Source organism: Eurosta solidaginis, chromosome 3 (assembly GCF_040869045.1).
Source record: "Eurosta solidaginis isolate ZX-2024a chromosome 3, ASM4086904v1, whole genome shotgun sequence".
Classification (NCBI taxonomy): domain Eukaryota; kingdom Metazoa; phylum Arthropoda; class Insecta; order Diptera; family Tephritidae; genus Eurosta; species Eurosta solidaginis.
Window position 1 is genome coordinate 110,432,127 of NC_090321.1, and position 19,762 is coordinate 110,451,888.

At 40.6% G+C, this 19,762-nt stretch overlaps 1 protein-coding gene across 1 annotated transcript in view; it reads left to right on the plus strand.

Annotated features, from left to right (window-relative positions):
• Positions 1–19,762, plus strand: part of Phm (Peptidylglycine-alpha-hydroxylating monooxygenase) — a 316,703-nt gene that overhangs the window by 234,034 nt on the left and 62,907 nt on the right. Inside the window, exons 6-7 of the mRNA XM_067777129.1 lie at positions 1,277–1,846; positions 4,370–4,502. Coding sequence (XP_067633230.1) covers positions 1,277–1,846; positions 4,370–4,502 — 703 coding nt within the window. The remainder of the gene's footprint in view (positions 1–1,276; positions 1,847–4,369; positions 4,503–19,762) is intronic.

Here is a 19,762-nt window from a genome sequence, read left to right on the forward strand (position 1 = left end):
TATGTTGGAATCTATGTATCGTTTACGAGGCACTTCATCTCTAGCTTTAAATTTTTCTCTTGCAACTTTAGATTTATCAATTATGACAAGTTCACCACGAACATCTCGAAAATGTATATCTTCGAAAAGGGCTGTTGCTAAACATGAAGCAACTCTATCTGAAACACCGGATCTGTCACACATCATAGCAATATTTATAGCATCGTATCGTTGAGTATAATATCCTCGTTCCATTGTAACAGATACTTCTGCAACTGCTTCATTTGCAATTTGTGCTTCACCTGTTTCCATATCTGTTCCAAGTAGTTCGTATGTTGGATCATCACTAACTGTTGGTATTGTGACGAATATTAGCAACACTAAGGCATACTATCATCTCTAAGCCAATACTAAGCACTCACTTGCATCTTCATAAACAAATCAATCATTATGTCTACACATATGTACATAAAAGAAGCGGAGAGATATGCACAAACACATGTATATATCTGAGATACTCACAAAAGTATGAAATAATTATTACTCACTTATATACGCGCATATCGTTATGTGAGAAGCTATAAACGTGCATCTGTAGTTTATAGCTGGTAACTAAGTAGTAAATTCTAGAAATATGCCAACGAGAAAGCCGAAGAGTAAAAAATCATTACCAGCTGCGGCATGAGCAATCAGTTTGATTTAAGCACGCTATCAGTTGCGAAGTATAAGTGTTATAGCGAAGTATTTTCAGAGTAGTCTAATAAAGACCGTTTTGCATTATTGAACATTGGAGTTATTTATTCAACAGTTTAGTGATACGAACGTTAGTAGAAGGTTGCAAATAAGCGGAATTTCCCTAAATTCGTTACAATTGGTGTCAGAAGAGGAATTGTTGAATAAATCCTGAAGATTTCGAATACAGCTTGGACATGGGAAAGTTAAGTGAATTAAGGATCCAGCAACTGAAAAAGGAGTTGGAGAACCATGGATTGAATACAACCTGCAATAAGATTGAACTTCAAGCACGGCTACGAGACGTGTTGGAGTTGGAAGGAATTACTGTGGAAGAGTATGTCTTTTATCCTGATGTGGAAAAGAGCCAGCGACTAAACTGGAGGAGAAGATAGAGACTCCGAATCCATTGGCAAGTTTTGACACTAACGCGATACTAGCAGTATTGAAGCAAATGTCGTCACAAATATCAACCGAAATGTCATCTCAACTGGAATCGCAGGAGAACCGTATAACATCCAAGATGGAAGAACAGAAGACACGTATTGCAGAAATGTCGACACAGATTACATCTAAGAAGGAAACACAGTTAGAAGAACAGAAGACATATATGGCTGAGCAGTTGAAAGCACAAGAATCGCGCACATCCTCGCAACTGTCAGAACAGGAAGCAAGGGTATCATCAAAACTGGAAACCCAGGATGCAAAAATCGCTCAATTTCAGCCAGAAGTCGACGATTTGAAGGGTCGTATGGAGCAGTTACAACTAAATCGCCAAGCTGTTTTAGCGAGTAATCCAAAGGTAAAAACACCATCCTTTGACGGTTCTGTTCCTTTCCAGGTGTTTAAGATTCAGTTTGAGAAGACCGCAGCAGTGAACAACTGGAGTGCTGAAGACAAAGTTACTGCAGTATTTGTGGCATTGAAAGGGCCTGAAGCGGAAATCTTACAGCCCATCCCAGAATACGAACGTAACAGTTATGAAGCATTGATCGGCGCACTAGAGAGGCAATACGGAATCGAGCATAGGAGACAGAAGCCCGGTCACATTTCACGTCATTGCGATCTTGATCCTAGTGGTTTCAACAACATGGGTGATCTTAATAACAAAGCAGGAGGGGATGAGCAAGAGCGAGTAAGATGTAGAGATCGAGAGATAGCTCCAGCTGTTGAATGTCCTGTGATATCTGTGTCGCAAATTTGAAGGAAATCAAGCAGTCTTACCGTCAGAGGGAATGTGGATGACAAGGAACGTGTACTGACTGTAGATACGGGCGCTTCTCATTCATTGATTCGATCTGATTTGATCAACAGGAGAGTAAAGCCATTACCTGGAGCAAGGTTGCGTACGGTCACTGGCGAGTATGAACAAGTCCGGGGAGAAGTGATCTGTGAAGTCTTCATTGGGAAGGTCATGGTTTTACACAAATTCGTTGTGGCGGAGATCGTTGATGAAGTCATATTGGGTGTGGACTTATTAGTTGACCATGACATCAGGATCGATATGCAGAGAAGGGTTATGCGTTATAAGAACCCGGATGTACCACTAAACTTCAGTTTTGAGAAAGGGTTCAGCAGTAAGCGAGTGCTGGTGGAGGCGATTGGACAAAGACCACCAAAGTCAAAGGCAGTAGATCGGGCAAAGGTTGATGGATCGAATGGGCCAAATAAAGCGAAATCAAAGGTCCTACCTGCGAGAGAAACACTGGCATTGACAAATCCAAATGGACGCACAAAAACGAAGGAAAAATTTCCCAGAAAGAATGCGGGGGTAGTTTCAAGCCAGGGCGCGCACTACAGTTATGAAACGTCAAGACGATACTGATGACGCAAAGTCAATCCATCAAGATCAAGCTCTGCGAAGTAGTTCTCCATTGGCCAAAGAAGAGAGTGTGAGGGAATGGCCCAGGGTAATGAGTAGTAAGACGAAACACAGGTACGACGAGAACAAAAATTCGGAAGGTTTCTTCAGGGGGATTTGGTACTGTTATACAACCCTCACCGGCGGAAAGGTGTTCCATCCAAATTTCGGTGCAGTTGGGAAGGCTCATACAAAGTTGTGAAGAGAATCTACCGCATACAAACCATTGGGAAACCACGAAATAGAAGGGTGGTTAATTTGGAGATGCTAGCAGCGTTTAGATCAGGAAATTTGTCTGATCGGGACGATCAGACTTAGGTGGAGGGCAGTGTAACGAATATTAGCAAACTAAGGCATACAATCATCTCTAAGCCGATAATAACACATATCTAGAAGAGGAAATGCCTAGAAATATGCCAACGAGGAAACCGAAGAGTATAAAAGCAGCACCAGCTGCGGCATGAGCAATCAGTTTGATTTAAGCACGCTATCAGTTGCGAAGTATAAGTGTTATTGTGAAGTATTTTCAGAGTATTCTAATAAAGACCATTTTGCATTATTGAACATTGGAGTTATTAATTCAACAGTTTAGTTATACGAATTTAGTAGAAGGTTGCAAAAAGAAGGTTAAATTTTTATGCGAAAACATTTTACTTTGAATTTTAGCATGATCACTTAAAAAAAAATCTTAAAATGTCACGACTAGACGGTGAATTCAGATTATTTAATTCACTTGATAAACCAGATGCAATAATATATTGTTCAAGTATATGTGATGAAGTGGATTCAGATGATCATTGGTTCATCCATTTTAAATTTAAATACAAAAAGCCGTAAAGAAAAAAAAAATCCATAAGAAATTTGTTAAAAATGATAATATAGTAGTTAAAAGTTAATTTTAGGCTAATTTCTCATAATTTAAGCCTGAAATCTCTACTAAAATTCAAAAACACTATAGATATTAATACAAATTCTGAAATGTACGTAAAATACCTTTAAAGTAAGCCCTATCAGAAGCTTTGAAGATTTTTTGCCAAACCCTACATTCATATGGCAAAATATCTATTTTGCAAAAGTGGGGGACTCGAAATCGGACTTAGAGCTATGGTGTCTTCAGCAGTTTTTCTTAGAATCATCTGTAGATTACGTTTTTGCTATACTCCTGATAAAAAAAAATCCATACACTAATGTAGAAGGGTGTTCTTGGCCTAGTTTGGGAGGTTGTGATTTTTTTGAACTATAATGATACGATTATAAAACAGGCAAAAAAAAAACTAAACTCTTATGCTGTTTCAGAAGTGACAGTTTAAGAATTTGCAACCACTCTTTTATGTAAATATCTTGATTTATACCGCCTATGGTTACGAATGTTTTGCTTTTCATACCACACTGGCAGAGGGTAGGTAGAAGTAGGTGATCCTGGCCTAACAGCAATGTAAATTGTACCAAATTTTTTATAGGTATGGGAATCAGTTGTGTAGTACTCGTATACTTCTTAAATACTCCTAAAGTACTCCTTAAATCGTCCTTAAGAAATATACCAGTAATCCGTAACCCACCACCTAATATAAACATAACAAAATGTTTAACTCAATTTTTTTTTTAATTATTGCATTTTGTTATGACACGTATTTTTTGGAAAGCCCAGGAATGGCTCAATTTTGTGCTTTTAACTTCTCATATTGATTAATGCATAGGTTTTAGAAAGTGAAGTTAAATCCCGTTCATATCTAAAAAAGAATAAATGGTTTAAACAAAATTTGGTATCATTGAAATTTAAATATTTATATTAAATAGATTCTTTATGCATGGGCGAGAGATGCACCAAAACTGAAATTACCGGACGGAGTTGGATTTAAGGTTGGACTTGACACTCCTATTAAATATATTGTTCTGCAAGTGCATTACGCGCACATTGATAAATTTGAAGGTAAGCACATTGTTTTCTTATATGCTCTCCACAGGAATGAGAAAGAGAAAAATCGTTCACATCTTTATTTTGACATTGTAAAAATATCTCTGAAATTGCTCAATTCCTGTCACTTAATAGCGTTTTACATTTCTTAAAATTTTGACAAGTCTAAGGGCCATTTTTTCATGAGAACTTTAAAACATATCTGCTCTATAAAAATACCTTTTGCTCATAAAAAATGTTTTTATCGGACAGATAACCTTGAAGTTTACTTGAGAAAATGGTCATAAGATGAGTTTTATACAACGTCCGAAATGGTTAAAAAACAAATAAAGGCGGGACTGTCTTCGGTCGCTCAGAAAACTTTCATGAATGGGGCTGAACGATAATCTGATAGAATTAGAAAAATTTGTAAAATCTGACCAATCAGCTTAATGGAATATAATAAAGATTTAACAGGTCTTGGCGATTTTTTCAGACAAAAACGTATTCCATATATGTAAGCATCTGGTAAAATTTTAAGCTTTGAGCTGTTAAAATCAGGGAATAATGTTGAAAAACTCTAATCCGAACAATCGGTTATATGGGATTTATATTATACTAGCTTATGCCCGTGGGTTTTACCCCACGTTTCTATAAAAATATGCAGGCTACGCGTAATTGGCCATGGGTGAAACATGAGTTGGTAAGATTGACTTCTGCTACAGCTAATGACTTTTGTTGTATGATAACCTCATATTTGTAACAGGACTTCCCTCACGTAGGTTAGGTTGACAATTGGGTTGCAGAAGCTGTAAAGCTCTAAAGGTTTGTATTGCACTTATCAATCCCTTGAATCCCAGCTAATGACCGTCCTTGAGCTTCATTGATATGGATAGGAAATTTGAGGCATTTAAAATTGAAAACGCATATCTATCGTTATCAATGGAATCCTTGGTTTTAAACTTTTTGGTTTTCGAAATTTTCCGATAAAAGGAATTGCTTCAATAACATCCGTAAAAGTTTTGTGATGAAAAGCCTTGTCCCACTGCAATTCAATTCAATTCAATTCAATTTATTTAACACAAGTACAAGTGAGACTATTGTCTCTTAAAGTACATCGATATTTGGATATGTGTACAATATAATAATGTGAGTATAACAATATTTATATATTTTTTTTTTTTTTTTTTTTTTTTTTTTTTTTTTTTTTTTTAATGGACGTTGTGGCAGCGCGCTGCCCTCAAGTGGCCCAATGAAACCAGGCTAATCCTGTTCACGCGATCGATTTATATATATATAAAATAACTTTTTTTTTTGTTTTGCCGAGTCTTTGATGGGCAGCGGTTTGTCAAGCGTCACGATCTGAGACTGCTCAGCTACAGAAGAAATTTCATCAGCCAAGCGTAATACTTAAAGAGAACAGAAGCAAACGTATTATACATTAATTTAGAGAGGTGAGAACAATCTTTTTTATAGAAAAAAGGGAGTCCGAGCTATCAAATGTGTTTGAGTGAGAGTTATAATCTTGGCATAAACGCCGAAAAGGTTCATTTTGTTCGAAATTCGTTCTACATTGTTTCAGCAGAAGAGGTTTGAAGTGTCTCGATGTCCGAGAGGGAACGCAAAAGTTCACTTCATTCAGAAGGAATGGGCTCGAAATTGATCCATTTAAAAGTTTTGTCATAAATATCACACCAAGCATTTCCCTTCGACTAGCAAGAGTTGGAAGATTGATAAGCTTTAATCGATTAGTATAAGGTGGAAGATTAGTTAAAGAGTCCCATTGCAAATTTCTTAAGGCAAATAGTAAAAATTGTTTTTGTATTGATTCGAGACTGTCTGCATGGACTTGATAACGCGGATTCCAAATTATCGAGCCGTATTCTAATATTGGCCTAACTAATGTTGTAAAAAGTGCTTTAGTTATGTAAGGGTCGTTAAATTCTTTTGACCACCGTTTAACAAATGCAAAAACACCTTTGCCTTTATTCACTGTAGCATTAATATGAAGATTGAAACTAAGTTTGGAATCCATCATGACTCCCAAGTCAATAAAATTATTTACAGTTTCTAGACTATAGTTGTTAATTGTATATGAAGCTGGTGGCGAAACTCTCCGAGAAAAACACATGAATTTACATTTTTTGAGATTGAGCGGCATATAATTTACATTGCACCAGGTAACCAAGTGATTTAAATCCATTTGAAGCAAGGAATGTTCCTCAACCGAGGCACATGATTTGAAAAGTTTTACATCGTCTGCGTACATCAAGATTTTTGAGTATTTAATTGTACCAGATATATCGTTTATGAACAACAAGAACAGAATCGGGCCAAGATGGCTGCCCTGAGGAACACCAGAAGAAACATTGATGACCCCAGAAAGTGTATTTTTAAAGATTACTTTTTGCGTACGATAACCAAGATACGAAGAAATCCAACATATAAGACGGGGTTGAAAACCGAGTTGACTGAGCTTATGAATAAGTAATGGGTGTGATACTTTGTCGAAAGCTTTACTGAAATCGGTGTAAATTACATCAGTGTGAAGGCCTTTTCTAAATCCATTAGAAACGTGGGTGGTAAATTCTAGTAAATTGGTGATAGGTGATTTGCCCTTACAGAACCCATGCTGCGAGCTTGCAATTACGGGGGAAATAGGGAATGTTAGGTGGTGGGTAACAATAGCCTCAAATAACTTTGGGATAGCGGATAACTTTGCTATGCCCCGGTAGTTTTCTATTGAAGACCTGCTTCCATTTTTATGAAGCGGAATAAGAAAAGATTCCTTCCATATTGTTGGGAAAACGCCATAAATTAAAGATAAATTAAATAAATCTGTTAGCGGCTGATAGATGTTTGCGGCACATTTTTTAAGAAAGTGTGTCGGGATCCTGTCGGGGCCGTATGAATATGATACTTTTAAAGTTTTTAAATAAGATAATACATCTTCTGAAGATATAAATGGAGCTCTGATTGAATAACATGAATCAATATGGTATGGGTATTCATTAGGTGGAACGTTGGCCTCAATAGAGTAATTTGATTTGAAAAATTCCGCAAAGAAGTCGGCGATCTCTTGATCATCGCTGGAAATATTATCTTGGAATTTCATGGATGATGGAAACCCTTTCACCCTGCGTTTAGAGTTTACGAATCCGTAAAATGCCTTCGGGTTGCAAGTTATATTTCTTTTCATTTTACAAAGATAAGCTTTGTAACACTTTTTGTTCAATTGAAAATACTTGCAGCGTAGAATCGAGTACTGTAAGTAATGGTTATGTAAACCCGTCTTTTTGAACAACTTGAAAGATCGAGACTTTTTATTCTTTAAAATTTTCAGCTCTTTAGTGAACCATACTTGGCTTGTATCGGAATGTACACAAATCCGCTTAGGTACGTCTTTTTCAAAAAGACAGTAAATGGTATTGTAAAAGTGAGAAACGCTTTGCTCCACATCAGCATTAAATGTTGGCCACACTATTCGAGATAGATCACGATTTAATTTTTTAAAATTGGCCTTCGCAAAGTCGAAGCGATAACTGGAGTCGTATCGTTTATTTCCGCTGTTACAAGCATAATTTACAACTTCATAAACTATTTTGAGGGAAGGGTGGTAAGCATCTTCAGGTTCAATAATGGGTTCGCATCGACTAATGGAATATTTAGATTCATCATCCACAAAGGCTAAATCCAACACTCTTCCGAATTTATTCGATTGGATGTTGATTTGTTGAAGGCACAGCTCAGACATTCCGTCTAGAAATTCATTGTTGGAAGACTTTGACGAAACTGGTACGATATTAAAGTCAGAGATGCACCATGATATGTGTGGCATATTGAAGTCACCCAAGACAATAATGGAATCGGAAGGCTTTAGCATCGAATTAACAGTTCTTAGCAAGGAAATGTGATTCATATAAACGGACAGTTCAGAAGATGGCGGGATATAACAGATGGCCAAATAAATGTGGATATTTGCTAGTTGTGTGCGTATGCACAAGAACTCAGTTGTATCGGTGGCGGTTACGCAAATCTCTTCAGATGGTATTGAAGAGTGTACAGCAAGCAGAACCCCACCTCCAACCCTGTTCAGGCGGTCATTTCGATATATCTGGTAGTCATTACAGAGGATCTCTGAGTTAAAAACATGAGGTTTCAGCCAGGTTTCGGTTAAAGCAATTATATCGTAGCTTGAGTTAAATGATTTTAAAAACAGTTCTGTTAACTTGGTGTTTAAGCCTCTAACATTTTGGTAAAGTATATCTAAAGCAGATTTTTCGTTCAGTTTTTTGACTCAGTGTTATTACCAGGGATCTTTGCCAAGTTTGGAACACTCTTATTCCGCCTATATTCAAATTCCCGCACAAGTGCCCCAGAGGGCCAAAAATCGTTACTCAAGATAGTGTCAAAATGGTCAATAGGTACATCTAATCTAAAGGAAGATACGTTTCTTTCATAACTAAAATTAAATTTCCGAATTGTTACGTCATGGGTTTTCCTTTTTGAGAAGATATACGATTTCAGATCCTCCTCAGTAGTATCCCTGTCGAATCTTGACACGAATATCGATTTTTTAGGAGGGACTACAACCAACTTCCTAGTTCCAGGCTCAGTCGCCTGAGAACGGTTTGCAGGTTCAATATTTTTTCTAGCTGCTAGTTTTGTTGGAGGTGCCTTTGATGTTGAAGGCTCTACTGTAAGAGGACTTGGAGATGCTAAGTTTATTAATTCTATCGTGCTAGGTGTAGGAACGATTGGGTTCTGGATGTTTTGAACGGGGTCTAGGGTCAATACGCCAGCCGAGACATCAGTTCGTTTTCGTTTGCTGTCACGACTGTCGCTGTTAGCATTAGCAGCTGAATCGGTAATACATTTGAAAGTTTTAAACAAGTTTTCATAAAACTTGAATTTATCCCCTAATGTAGAATGTTCCTTACCGATTTCGGAGAATGCGTTTCGGGTATGTTTGAAAAGCTTTAAAAGATCCACTTCGGTGGATCTGCATTTCAAGCACGACCAACGCACACCCTTGTTATCGTTGATCGCATCACACACCCTTGCTGTCAAACTAGCGCACTTCATATGAGCAAGCTCATCACAAAGCCAGCACAACACGAAACGCTCGGTATCACCTTTCAATTGGCAGTTAACAAAATTGCAAGACATTATAAGTTAAAGTAAAATTGATTAAACAGACGGAGGCAGTGAAAATAGTTTGGAGATCACAGTAAGAAAATCACTGTTTGAGCAGTTTGAAGATCACTGTATGTGCAGTTTAAGATCGCTATTAACTGACGCTTAACAACACACAATGCAAACAGCTGTGGCAGTGAAAAGAAAATGAAGTAAATGTGCACGAGCAAATAGCAATTGAAAACTGAAAATATGTAAATGCCAATCAAATGCAACAACAAATATGCAAAGTGACTCGGCAAATATGTATGTATGTATGGATATACACACTTTATCAATTATTTTTAAGATACAATTTATTTTAGTAAAGAAAAGCAGAACTTTAAATTGCGAATGCAGTACACAACGTGTTTACACTTATTTTTAGCACAATAATTATTTAAACAAACAAATTTATTTATTTAAGACAAAATAAGGCACAGTAGAAATCAAAACACAACTTCACAGCTTGACGTTCGCACTTTTTATTAATATAAAAGAAATAACAGAAATAGACAATGTAGATTCGAGAAAATAGCTAGAATAGTGTTTTTCGTATATCAAAAAATTCAGACAAAGCCAATTTAAAGCGCGATGCATTGGGCTCATTTTTAATAAAATTAGGTAATGAGTTCCATACTTTGATAGTACTGACAAAGAACGTCCTTGATGATGAGAGATATTTATGGCGTGGAACGATGAGGTTACACGTTCTGTCAGATCTAGCAAAACATAAATTTCGGAATAGGTATTCTGGTTGTTTTTTATAAATTAATTTATTCAGGAAAAATTGATTGCGATAGTTTAGGAAGGTAGTAAGACTGCAATCAAGTATTTTAATCGAAAACTCTGATATGTGGTCAAATTTACGCTTCAAGTAGATATATCTTGCACAATTGTTCAATTCAAGTTGTAGCTTATTTCTAGACCTGCAGTCTATATCACCACCAAACACTAACCCTCCCAACGAAATGAAAGGAACTATTAGTGATCTGACTAAGATTAATTTGACATTTGGAGGAATGAAAGCAGCTGTGTACCACAATTTCCTTAACACAAAATAAATTTTTGATAAAACGTAGTTAATATGATCAACACAGTTAAAATTGGAATTTAGTTTGAACCCTAAACTATTAACGACCGGCTCATACTTAATGGTAATATCCTGTAGTATAACCGATGGCAAATTCTCTACTAGTTGCGGAGAGTGCGAAATGCAAATAGCTTTTGTTTTAGACGCATTAAGATTTAAATTATTATCACTCGACCACGAAGAGATGCTTCCGAGATCCTCGTTCACCCTACAAACCAAATCTTCAGATAAGCCAATAGGGCAAGATAGATATATTTGTGCATCATCATCATATGTATTGAAACACTTTTACAGCAATGAGTAATATCGTTAATGAACACACTGAACAAAACTGGTCCAAGTATAGATCCCTGAGACACCCCCGAGCACAGGCACTTCGTCTCAGAGCAACCACTTTTAACTACTACCTTATGCCAACGATTTGTAAGATAGTTTTCGAGCAATCTTGAAGCGCTAGAAGAGAATCCAAAGTAGTGTCGTAATTTCATTAAGAGAATGGAATGATCTACTGTGTCAAAGGCTTTCGAAAAATCTAAAAGTGACATCACAGTCAAATCACCCCTATCGTAGGCAGGGCGGATGTCTTCAGTTACCTTGAGTAAAGCCGTCGCACAACTATGGATCGCTCTATAACCAGACTGGCATTCTGAGAGAAGGTTGTTCTTATTGAGGTATTCGGTGATTTAGGCCACCACTAACTTTTCCCAGATTTTAGAAAGAGCGGGTAATATGGTTATCGGCCGAAAATCCATTGGCAAAACAGCCGATGGCTTTTTAGCAATAGGAATAACTTTTGCTATCTTCCAAGCATCGGGAAAAGTTGAAGTCGTTATCGAAAAGTTAATAATATGTGTTAACGTTGAAACAATGTTGAATGCAATAAGTTTTACAAACCTAAGGCTTATACCGTCGTCACCAACGGCATTGGACTTTATTGAGAATATACTTCTTATGACATCATCCTCTGTAACTCCGAAAAATTGAAATTTGTTATTATCTGGTGTGTACATCACGTTTTCATTAAGTTTGAAATTTTGATTATTTATATAACTACTCGACTGTAAAAAGAAGTCATTGATGGAGTCAGGGTCCAAATCGCATTTCGAATCATTTTTACATGCAATCCCTATTGATTTGAGATTTTTCCACAAGTTCTTGGTTGGTAAATTAGTGTCAAGCTTTGTTTGGAAAAAAAGTCTTTTAGAATTTCTTACTGTGAGTGTAGCATGATTTCTGGCCAGACGATAATATTGCCAGTTTTCATTTGTGGGATATTGCTTCCAAATTTTGTAAGAATTACTACGACCTTTGATAGCCAGCAGAACCTCTTTTGTGAACCACGGCTGTTTATTTGTTTGGGACTTTACCGCCTTTAGGGGTACATATTTAGTAAATAGGTAATTTAAAAGAAACATGAAATAACTGAGTTTTTGGTTAATATCTGAAAACATCCATACGCGGTTCCAATGTAAAGAATCAGCTTCGCTCATTAGTTCAGAGATATTTACTGACTTAAAATCCCTATAATAAAATTGTGTTTCGGTATTGCAATTAAAATTTATATCATACGATATAAACAACATGTCATGATCCGATATTCCCGCAACTGAGAACTGGTCAAAATAAAGTACACTGGAACGGTCCGAGGTACATATCAGGTCTAGCAAGCTAAATTTGCAATTTGGTGAAAATCTAGTAGGAGATTTATTGACAACGTCTAAGCCAGCGGAATACAAATTATCAATTAATGTCATTGACCTCAAGTCATTGTTTAATAGGTCTGTGTTAAAGTCACCACAGACCAAAATATGTTCATATTTGCATATAAATTCAGACAATTTTAGGAAAAAATTGTCTAGCTTATGGAATTTACTGGGGTTGTACACACACACAACTAAACACTTCTTTAATGCATCACTAACTTCTATAATCAAGTACTCAACAGGATCATTTTCGTTGGATTTGAAGATAACCTGATGTCTCAGCGATGTTTTACAATATATGGCAACACCTCCACCTCTTGCCCCGGTTTTCCTATCATTCCGTGCCAATGTGTAAGAGTGTAGTTTATAAAATTCATCCTCAATATCCTCTCTAAACCAAGTCTCAGTCACACAAAGTATGTCAATTTTTGTATTTTGCAAAATTTGGTTCATGTAATCAAGTTTCTGTAAATTAAGACTACGTGCATTTATGTGGCAAAGCTGCAAACCTGCATGACTGTTGCTTACAAGGGTTAAAATGGTCTTGAGACATTCGTTGTCAGTACTCAGATACTCATTTTCACTGATCATTAGGATTAATGCACTGAGCGCTGCGTAATGGGCTTTGGTTTGTAGAATTGAAAGTAATAAAGAAAAGAGGAATTTGCAAATGATAAACATACATATTTGAAAAAGTAAGAGAGAAAGACAAAAAAGTAAATGTAGTAATAAACATAAATATTAATCCCATGCTTGCGTCGTTGTAGAAATTCGTCATCATTGTTTGCCTTCGCTGACAAGAGCATTTATATCTTCTCTGCTTTTCACCAGCTTCGCCTCCGTTTTTCTCTGCACTCTCACGTATACTCTGCCTCTAATGCTAAAAGCAGAAGCTAATGAACCCTGGCGCTTCAGCTGTGTTGCGTGGTGCATTATCTCTCTGTTTCGCTTGGTTAAACACTCATGCACGAAGATTTTCCCAAAGCCAATCTCATCAACATCAGAGAGAATTAAGGCTCTTTTTTTGGTCTTCACAAAAGTAGAAATAGCTTTAAGCAGTTGATTTCTATCGTGCGCTGAGTTAAGTTTAATTATAACAGGCACCTAATCATTATTTGAATTTTTGTGTTTGTTTGAGCCCATACGGAAAGCTTGACGAATGGCTGGTGTCTCATAACTAATTGCTTCACACAGTTTGCTGAAAATTTCTTTAACATTGTCGTTATTTGAATTCGGTATACCATTTATCACGATATCAGTTGACACAGCTTTTTCCCCAAGATCCTCAATTTCCTCACGCAATGCATCAATCTTGGTTTTGAGAAATGCAAACTCAGTTTGTGCATTTTCGACACCCGCTACTCTTTGTTCACATCTTTCTATTCTATCTTTCGCATTCGCTAACTCACCCGTAAGCTCGCTCATTCTTTGCATAACTCTATTCTCCATGGATTGCATTGACTCATTAATATGTTTAATAATATTTTCTTCGTGCGTTTTGAGTTTTTGTTCACACATTTCATTTATGTGTTCAATGATATTTTTTCATGCTTTTCGAGTTTTTTCTCCCATATTTGCATAAGCTGTTCGGCTGATATACTCTCACCTTGCATTTTTTGGTCCGCGTTCCGTGATTGTGTTGAAATTGATGCACTAGGCGACAGCGAAGTGATTGGTGACGATACATAATTCCGCGCCAAAAGCCCTGGTTGTTGTTGCTTTGTGAGCCTTGTATTCGGTTTACTCATTTTGCCACAAAAGAAAACCAAAAATAAACACCAACTCGAAGATTTTAGATTAAAGTTGCTTTTTACTTGTTTGGAATGTAACCACTTTTATAAAAAACTAGCAGAATTGCATAAATATATCACCAAACACTTATTTGATACAAATTTACGTAAATAAAGCAAAGAAAACAGCAATCCTTTGTCAGCGAAACAAAAACACGTCTACACAGCGAACATTACTCGTAAGCGCGGATAATCCAAATAAAGAATAATATATATGAATAATAAATATTATTGGCTCTTTTTTAAGGATCAGTCGATGAGGAAGAATTCCTGATGGCTCAAAAGAGTTAACAAACTCAACCGGATATGCACAGCTTCGGATTCTCCCACGACTGTGTTAATAGCGTTATAAGTGGTCTCGGTTCTAGTGATATTAGCATCCTCATTTTAAGATGCCAAGAATGTCCTTTCTCTAAGCTATTTATAGTTTGTAAAGATTATGAGGTGGGTTTTGTCTAAGGCTGGGGTAACACTCAGTCAATCCAGAGTCGAGTAAAGGTCCCACAAACCGCTACTGAATAAATACACGATAATTATGTGTTACGAACACACGCACACACGGCTGGAGATATGAGGCGGACAGCAGCTTTCCGTACAAAGATGGGGGTGGCGGCTAATAGGCGTAGTAGTAGCGAAGGGGTCGGTACGGTGGTTTAGCGGCGGTGCAGTCGCGGGCGGGATGGTACGGTTGTATGAGCGCAGTGGCTGGACGGCGGACAGTATTAGCGGACGGATGGATGTAGCGGTATGGACGTAGTGACGGCACCAGCGAACTGGAGGGACGGTGATGCAACGGCTTAACGGCGGTAGGATGGCGAACGGCCAACGGTCGTCGTAGCAGCGGCGTGACGGATACAGCGGCTTAACGGCGGTAGGATGGCGAGCGGCCAACGGTCGTCATAGCAGCGGCGTGACGGATACAGCGGCTCAACGGCGGTAGGATAGCGAGCGGCCAACGGTTGTCGTAGCAGCGGCGTGACGGATGCAGCGGCTTAACGGCGGTAGGGTGGCGAACGGCCAACGGTCGTCGTAGCAGCGGTGGCACCAGAGGGGCGACGGTGCGACGGCAGCGGCGGTGGGCTACGGAGCGCGTACCAGGGCAGAGAGAGAGAGAAAATAGGCCGGCGGCGGGGTTTACCTGGACAGCGGCTGCGTGTTCCGGGCGGGGTCGGATAGGCGTACCAACGGGCTGGTATTGGTCGGTCGGCTTCAACGGGATCCGTCTAGTCGCTCTTCTTCGGCAGCTGTGGTAGTCGCGGGGTCAGTCACCTGCGGAAGAGACTGCGAGGACTGGTTAGTGCTGGTTTCACTGCTGGACACCCCCGCCTCCCTAGTTGCACGCTTATAGAAGGTGCGTAAGAGGGGCGGGGCTGTACCAGCTGATACACCGTGGATCGATCCGTGCGCGGAGGGGAAGTGCACCCTAACGGCACAGCGGTAGCCCCTTATGCGCACGCATCGACTCACGGCCGAACCCAGAGTTGAGGGGGAGGGGGGGTATAGTCATTAAGGCGTCGGGCCGCTCAACACCCAGGGGGGCGACGGGTGGCAATAGCACAAAGGCATCCGCCCCGCTCGTCCTTTCCCGGGTGAAGGGTGACCCGTGCCGTGACGGCTCCCCTTCCACTCAACTAGCCGAAGCCAGAGCTGAGGGGGAGGGGGTTATGTAGTCTTTAGGGCGTCGGGCCGCTCAACACCCAGGGGGGCGACGGGTGGTAATAGCACAAAGGCATCCGCCCCGCTCGTCCTTACCTGGGTGAAGGGTGACCCGCGCCATGACAGCGCCCCTTCCACTCAGCTGGCCGAAGCCAGAGTTGAGGGGGAGGGGTGACATAGTCATCAAGGCGTCGGGCCGCTCAATACCCAGGGGGGCGGCGGGTGGCAATAGCACAAAGGCATTCGCCCCGCTCGTCCTTACCTGGGTGGAGGGTGACCCGCGCCATGACAGCGCCCCTTCCACTCAGCTGGCTAGCAGGAGTGGCAATTTTGTCTTTAAAAGGACAACCACTCCCGCTGGCTCACCTGCGAGGACTGAATTGCAAAAATGCAAATTCAGTGTTTATATGGGTGGTGACACAAACTGGTTGAGAATTCAACGCTCCGTTATTGTGTTTTTCATTGGTTTGGTATTTTAGTGGTTGTTGGCTACGCTATTGGTTTGCAATTTAGTGGTTGTTGAATATGCTATAGAAAAATGAGTACAGGGAGGTTCAGGTTTAAGTGAATAAGGAAATACAGGGGGTGGTTACGTTATTGTAACGCTACGTTACAGTCCCCCTCCCACTTCGGTTGACGGAAAGCTGCGGTGGGGGAAAGGTGGATCTCCAGGCGTGGCCTAGGTGTTATGCCGGTGTGCGTGTGGGCGAAGCACTTTATTTAAAAATTGTTATTGTTTTTTTTCAAAAATATACAGAGTCATTCCACTTATATATATAACAGAGTTAATGTTAACATTTCAGGTTTTAATGGCAAAAAGTATTGTTTTTTAAAAAAAAAATTTATCTTTCATTTTCCTATTTTTTTTTTTTTTTTTTTTGTCGGGGATGGAGTCGTACTAAACTGTATCCGTTGTCGTACTTCTCTTGTTCCCTGTATAATGTTATGTAGATATATGTATATATATATATATATTGGTTGTTATTAGTTTTTTTTTTTTTTTTGTTGTTTTTGTAGTATATATTTTTTTTTCTTATTATTTGAAACATAATTCACAATTCATTTATGTCTTAAGTCTAACAGTTTTGTAAATGGTATAAGTGTATATAAAGAAAAGATATATATTTCGGCCTCCTCTCTTCGTGTCTTATTCGATTGGTACCACCCTTTTTCTCCCCATCAGTGAAACTGTCGCCTGTGTTTTGTCTATCATTTTTACCTTGATCCGCTTGGTTTTCCAGCGGAACGTATAGCTCTTCCTGTCCTTGTGGTTCGAGCGCTTTAATTTCAGTTCTCTGAAGAACTGTTCGGGATCAGGGTCACCCTCTTCGTGTGATGTTTTTTTTTCTGTTTGGTTGTGTTCGGTGTCGCCCCGTTTTTGTTGCTTTGGCGTAATTTCTTTAATAGACTCCTCTGGGTCCGGTCGTTCATTTATTGCCTTTTCTGTGGGCACCTGTTTTGCGTGCGGGTCGGCTTTTCCTCTCTCTGGTGCCAACTCCTGTGCCCTGATGGCCATTAGGTGGTCGTAGATTGGTGGGCCGTGAAAAATTTGTATATTTTGGATTTTTGGCTTGTTCGCCGTCCATAATGTTGCCTCAAACGGTGGGCGCCACGGCCGTATTGGTTGTGGTGAGTCCGGTGGTATGGGTTGCCGGTGTTTTCGACTCATATTGGACGGTCTGTTTCCTGCAATGAAGAGGTAAACGGGTTGTTTATGATTTCTACGGCTTTAAGTCTTGCAAGTGCGCGTGTGCACGTTGTCGCTTTGGTTGCTCTGGGTGGCCTAATTTTACCGTGTTCGTCGAAACGTATTCCATCACCAAGTACGGGCCGGAAAATTTTGGTGCTAACTTCTGGGCGAATTTGTCTGCCGCGGATGAGAGTGGGTGGTCCCTTTTCATCACCTGCTCGCCTATACGTGGCTTCCATTGCCGTCTGCGTAAGTCGTAGTGTTTTTTCTGTTGCTTTGAAGCTTTGGCTAGGTGCCCTTTTATCTCGTCCCACAACTTGGTGATGGACGGTGGTACGGTTGGTGGCTCTGCTGGTACTGCTCCCTCCGTGCGCACTTGCTGCGGTGCTGCAAGGTCTCTACCGAAGTTGATTTCTGCTGCTGATGCTGTTGTACATTCGTGGCTGGCCGTGTTTATCGCGAATGCTATTTGCGGTATCTCCTTGTCCCAGGTGCGGTGGTCGTCCTTGCATCGCTGAGCCATCATGGTTTTCACGACTCGGTTGGTTCGCTCGGTGGGGTTTTCGTGCGGGGCGTAGGCTGCCGTAAACTTGTGATCGATGCGGTGGTCGTTCAAAAACGATGCTAATGCCTTCCCGACGAATTGTTTGCCATTGTCTGTGAGGAGGGTTTTCGGGCAGCCAAATCGGTATATGACTCTTTCTTGGAGTGCTTTGATTACGCTTGCCGTTGTCGCTTGGCGCACTGGGATCAACTCCACCCACTTGGAGAATTTGTCCACCATGACGAGGAGGCAAGTATTTCCTTGCTTGGAACGGGGTAGTGGCCCTACGAAGTCAGCGGTTACTATTTCCCACGGTCGTGATGATTGCATGGTTGCCATCAATCCTGCTGGGCGTCTTTGCTCGACTTTGTATTCTGCGCATCTGATACACTTCCGTACGTGTTTGAGGACATCGCGGAACATCCCGGGCCAGTAATAGTTCTGTTGTGCTCTCTTAAGCGTCTTCTTCACCCCGAGATGTCCGGCGGCGGCGGCGTCGTGGACTTCCTGTAGTACGTCCTTTCGTCGGTCGGCTGGGATGCACAGCTTCCATTGCGGTGACCGCGACAGTTGATTTCTCGGGGAAATGTGGCGGAAGAGTCGGTTATCGACGATCTGGTAATCTGGATGTGCTTGAGGTTTCTCCCGCACCTGTCTTGCTTTCCTCTCGTGCCAGTCGTTTGTTCCGTTGGTTATGGTGTACAAAATGTCGTCATCGGCGTGTTGTAGCGGGCAGCGGGAGAGTGCGTCGGCTACCACGTTCTGTGCTCCTTTTCGGTATTCTATCTCGAAATTATATTGTTGAAATTCCAGTGCCCATCTTGCCAGACGTCCGGATGGGTTTTGGAGTGAGTGCAGCCATTTTAGTGAGTGGTGGTCGGTGATGACGGTGAAGTGATACCCCTCCAGGTACGGTCTCATCTTACGGATACCCCATAGCACGGCGAGGCATTCTTGTTCGGTGGCCGAGTATCGCTTTTCCAGCTGGGTTAGGCTTCGGCTGGCGTAGGCTATTACATTCTCGTGGTCGGAATGGCGTTGATAGAGCACGACGCCCAGGCCCTCTCCGCTCGCGTCGGTCTGGAGAACAAACGGTCGAGAGAAGTCCGGACAACAAAGTATTGGCGCGCTGGAGAGCTTATCCTTGAGAGCTTTGAAAGCGTGATTTTGTTGCGCCTCCCATTTCCAGACTTGTCCCTTTTTCAGCAGTTGGTTAAGCGGCGCGGCGAGCGTAGAGAAGTCTGCCACGAAGCGGCGGTACCATGACGCGAGTCCAAGAAAACGGCGGAGCTCTTTGAGCGTTTTCGGTGCGGGCATCTCCTGTACAGCGGATACTTTTGCTGGATCGGTGTGAATTCCTTTCGAACTGATGATATGTCCTAGGTAATGGAGTTGTTGCTGGACGAAGCTGCATTTTTCGAAGTTTACTTGCATCCTGTGTCTTTGTAGGCGCTCGAACACTTCCCTCAAGATCGCCAAGTGTTCTGCGAAGGTATCTCCCAATACGATGATATCGTCCAGGTAGGCGAAAACTTTTGGTTGGAGTTCGGGTCCAAGTATCGAATCCAGAGCGCGTTGAAAGGTAGCCGGAGCAGAGTGTAGGCCAAATGGCATGACTTTCCACTGGAACAACCCTCTGCCAGGA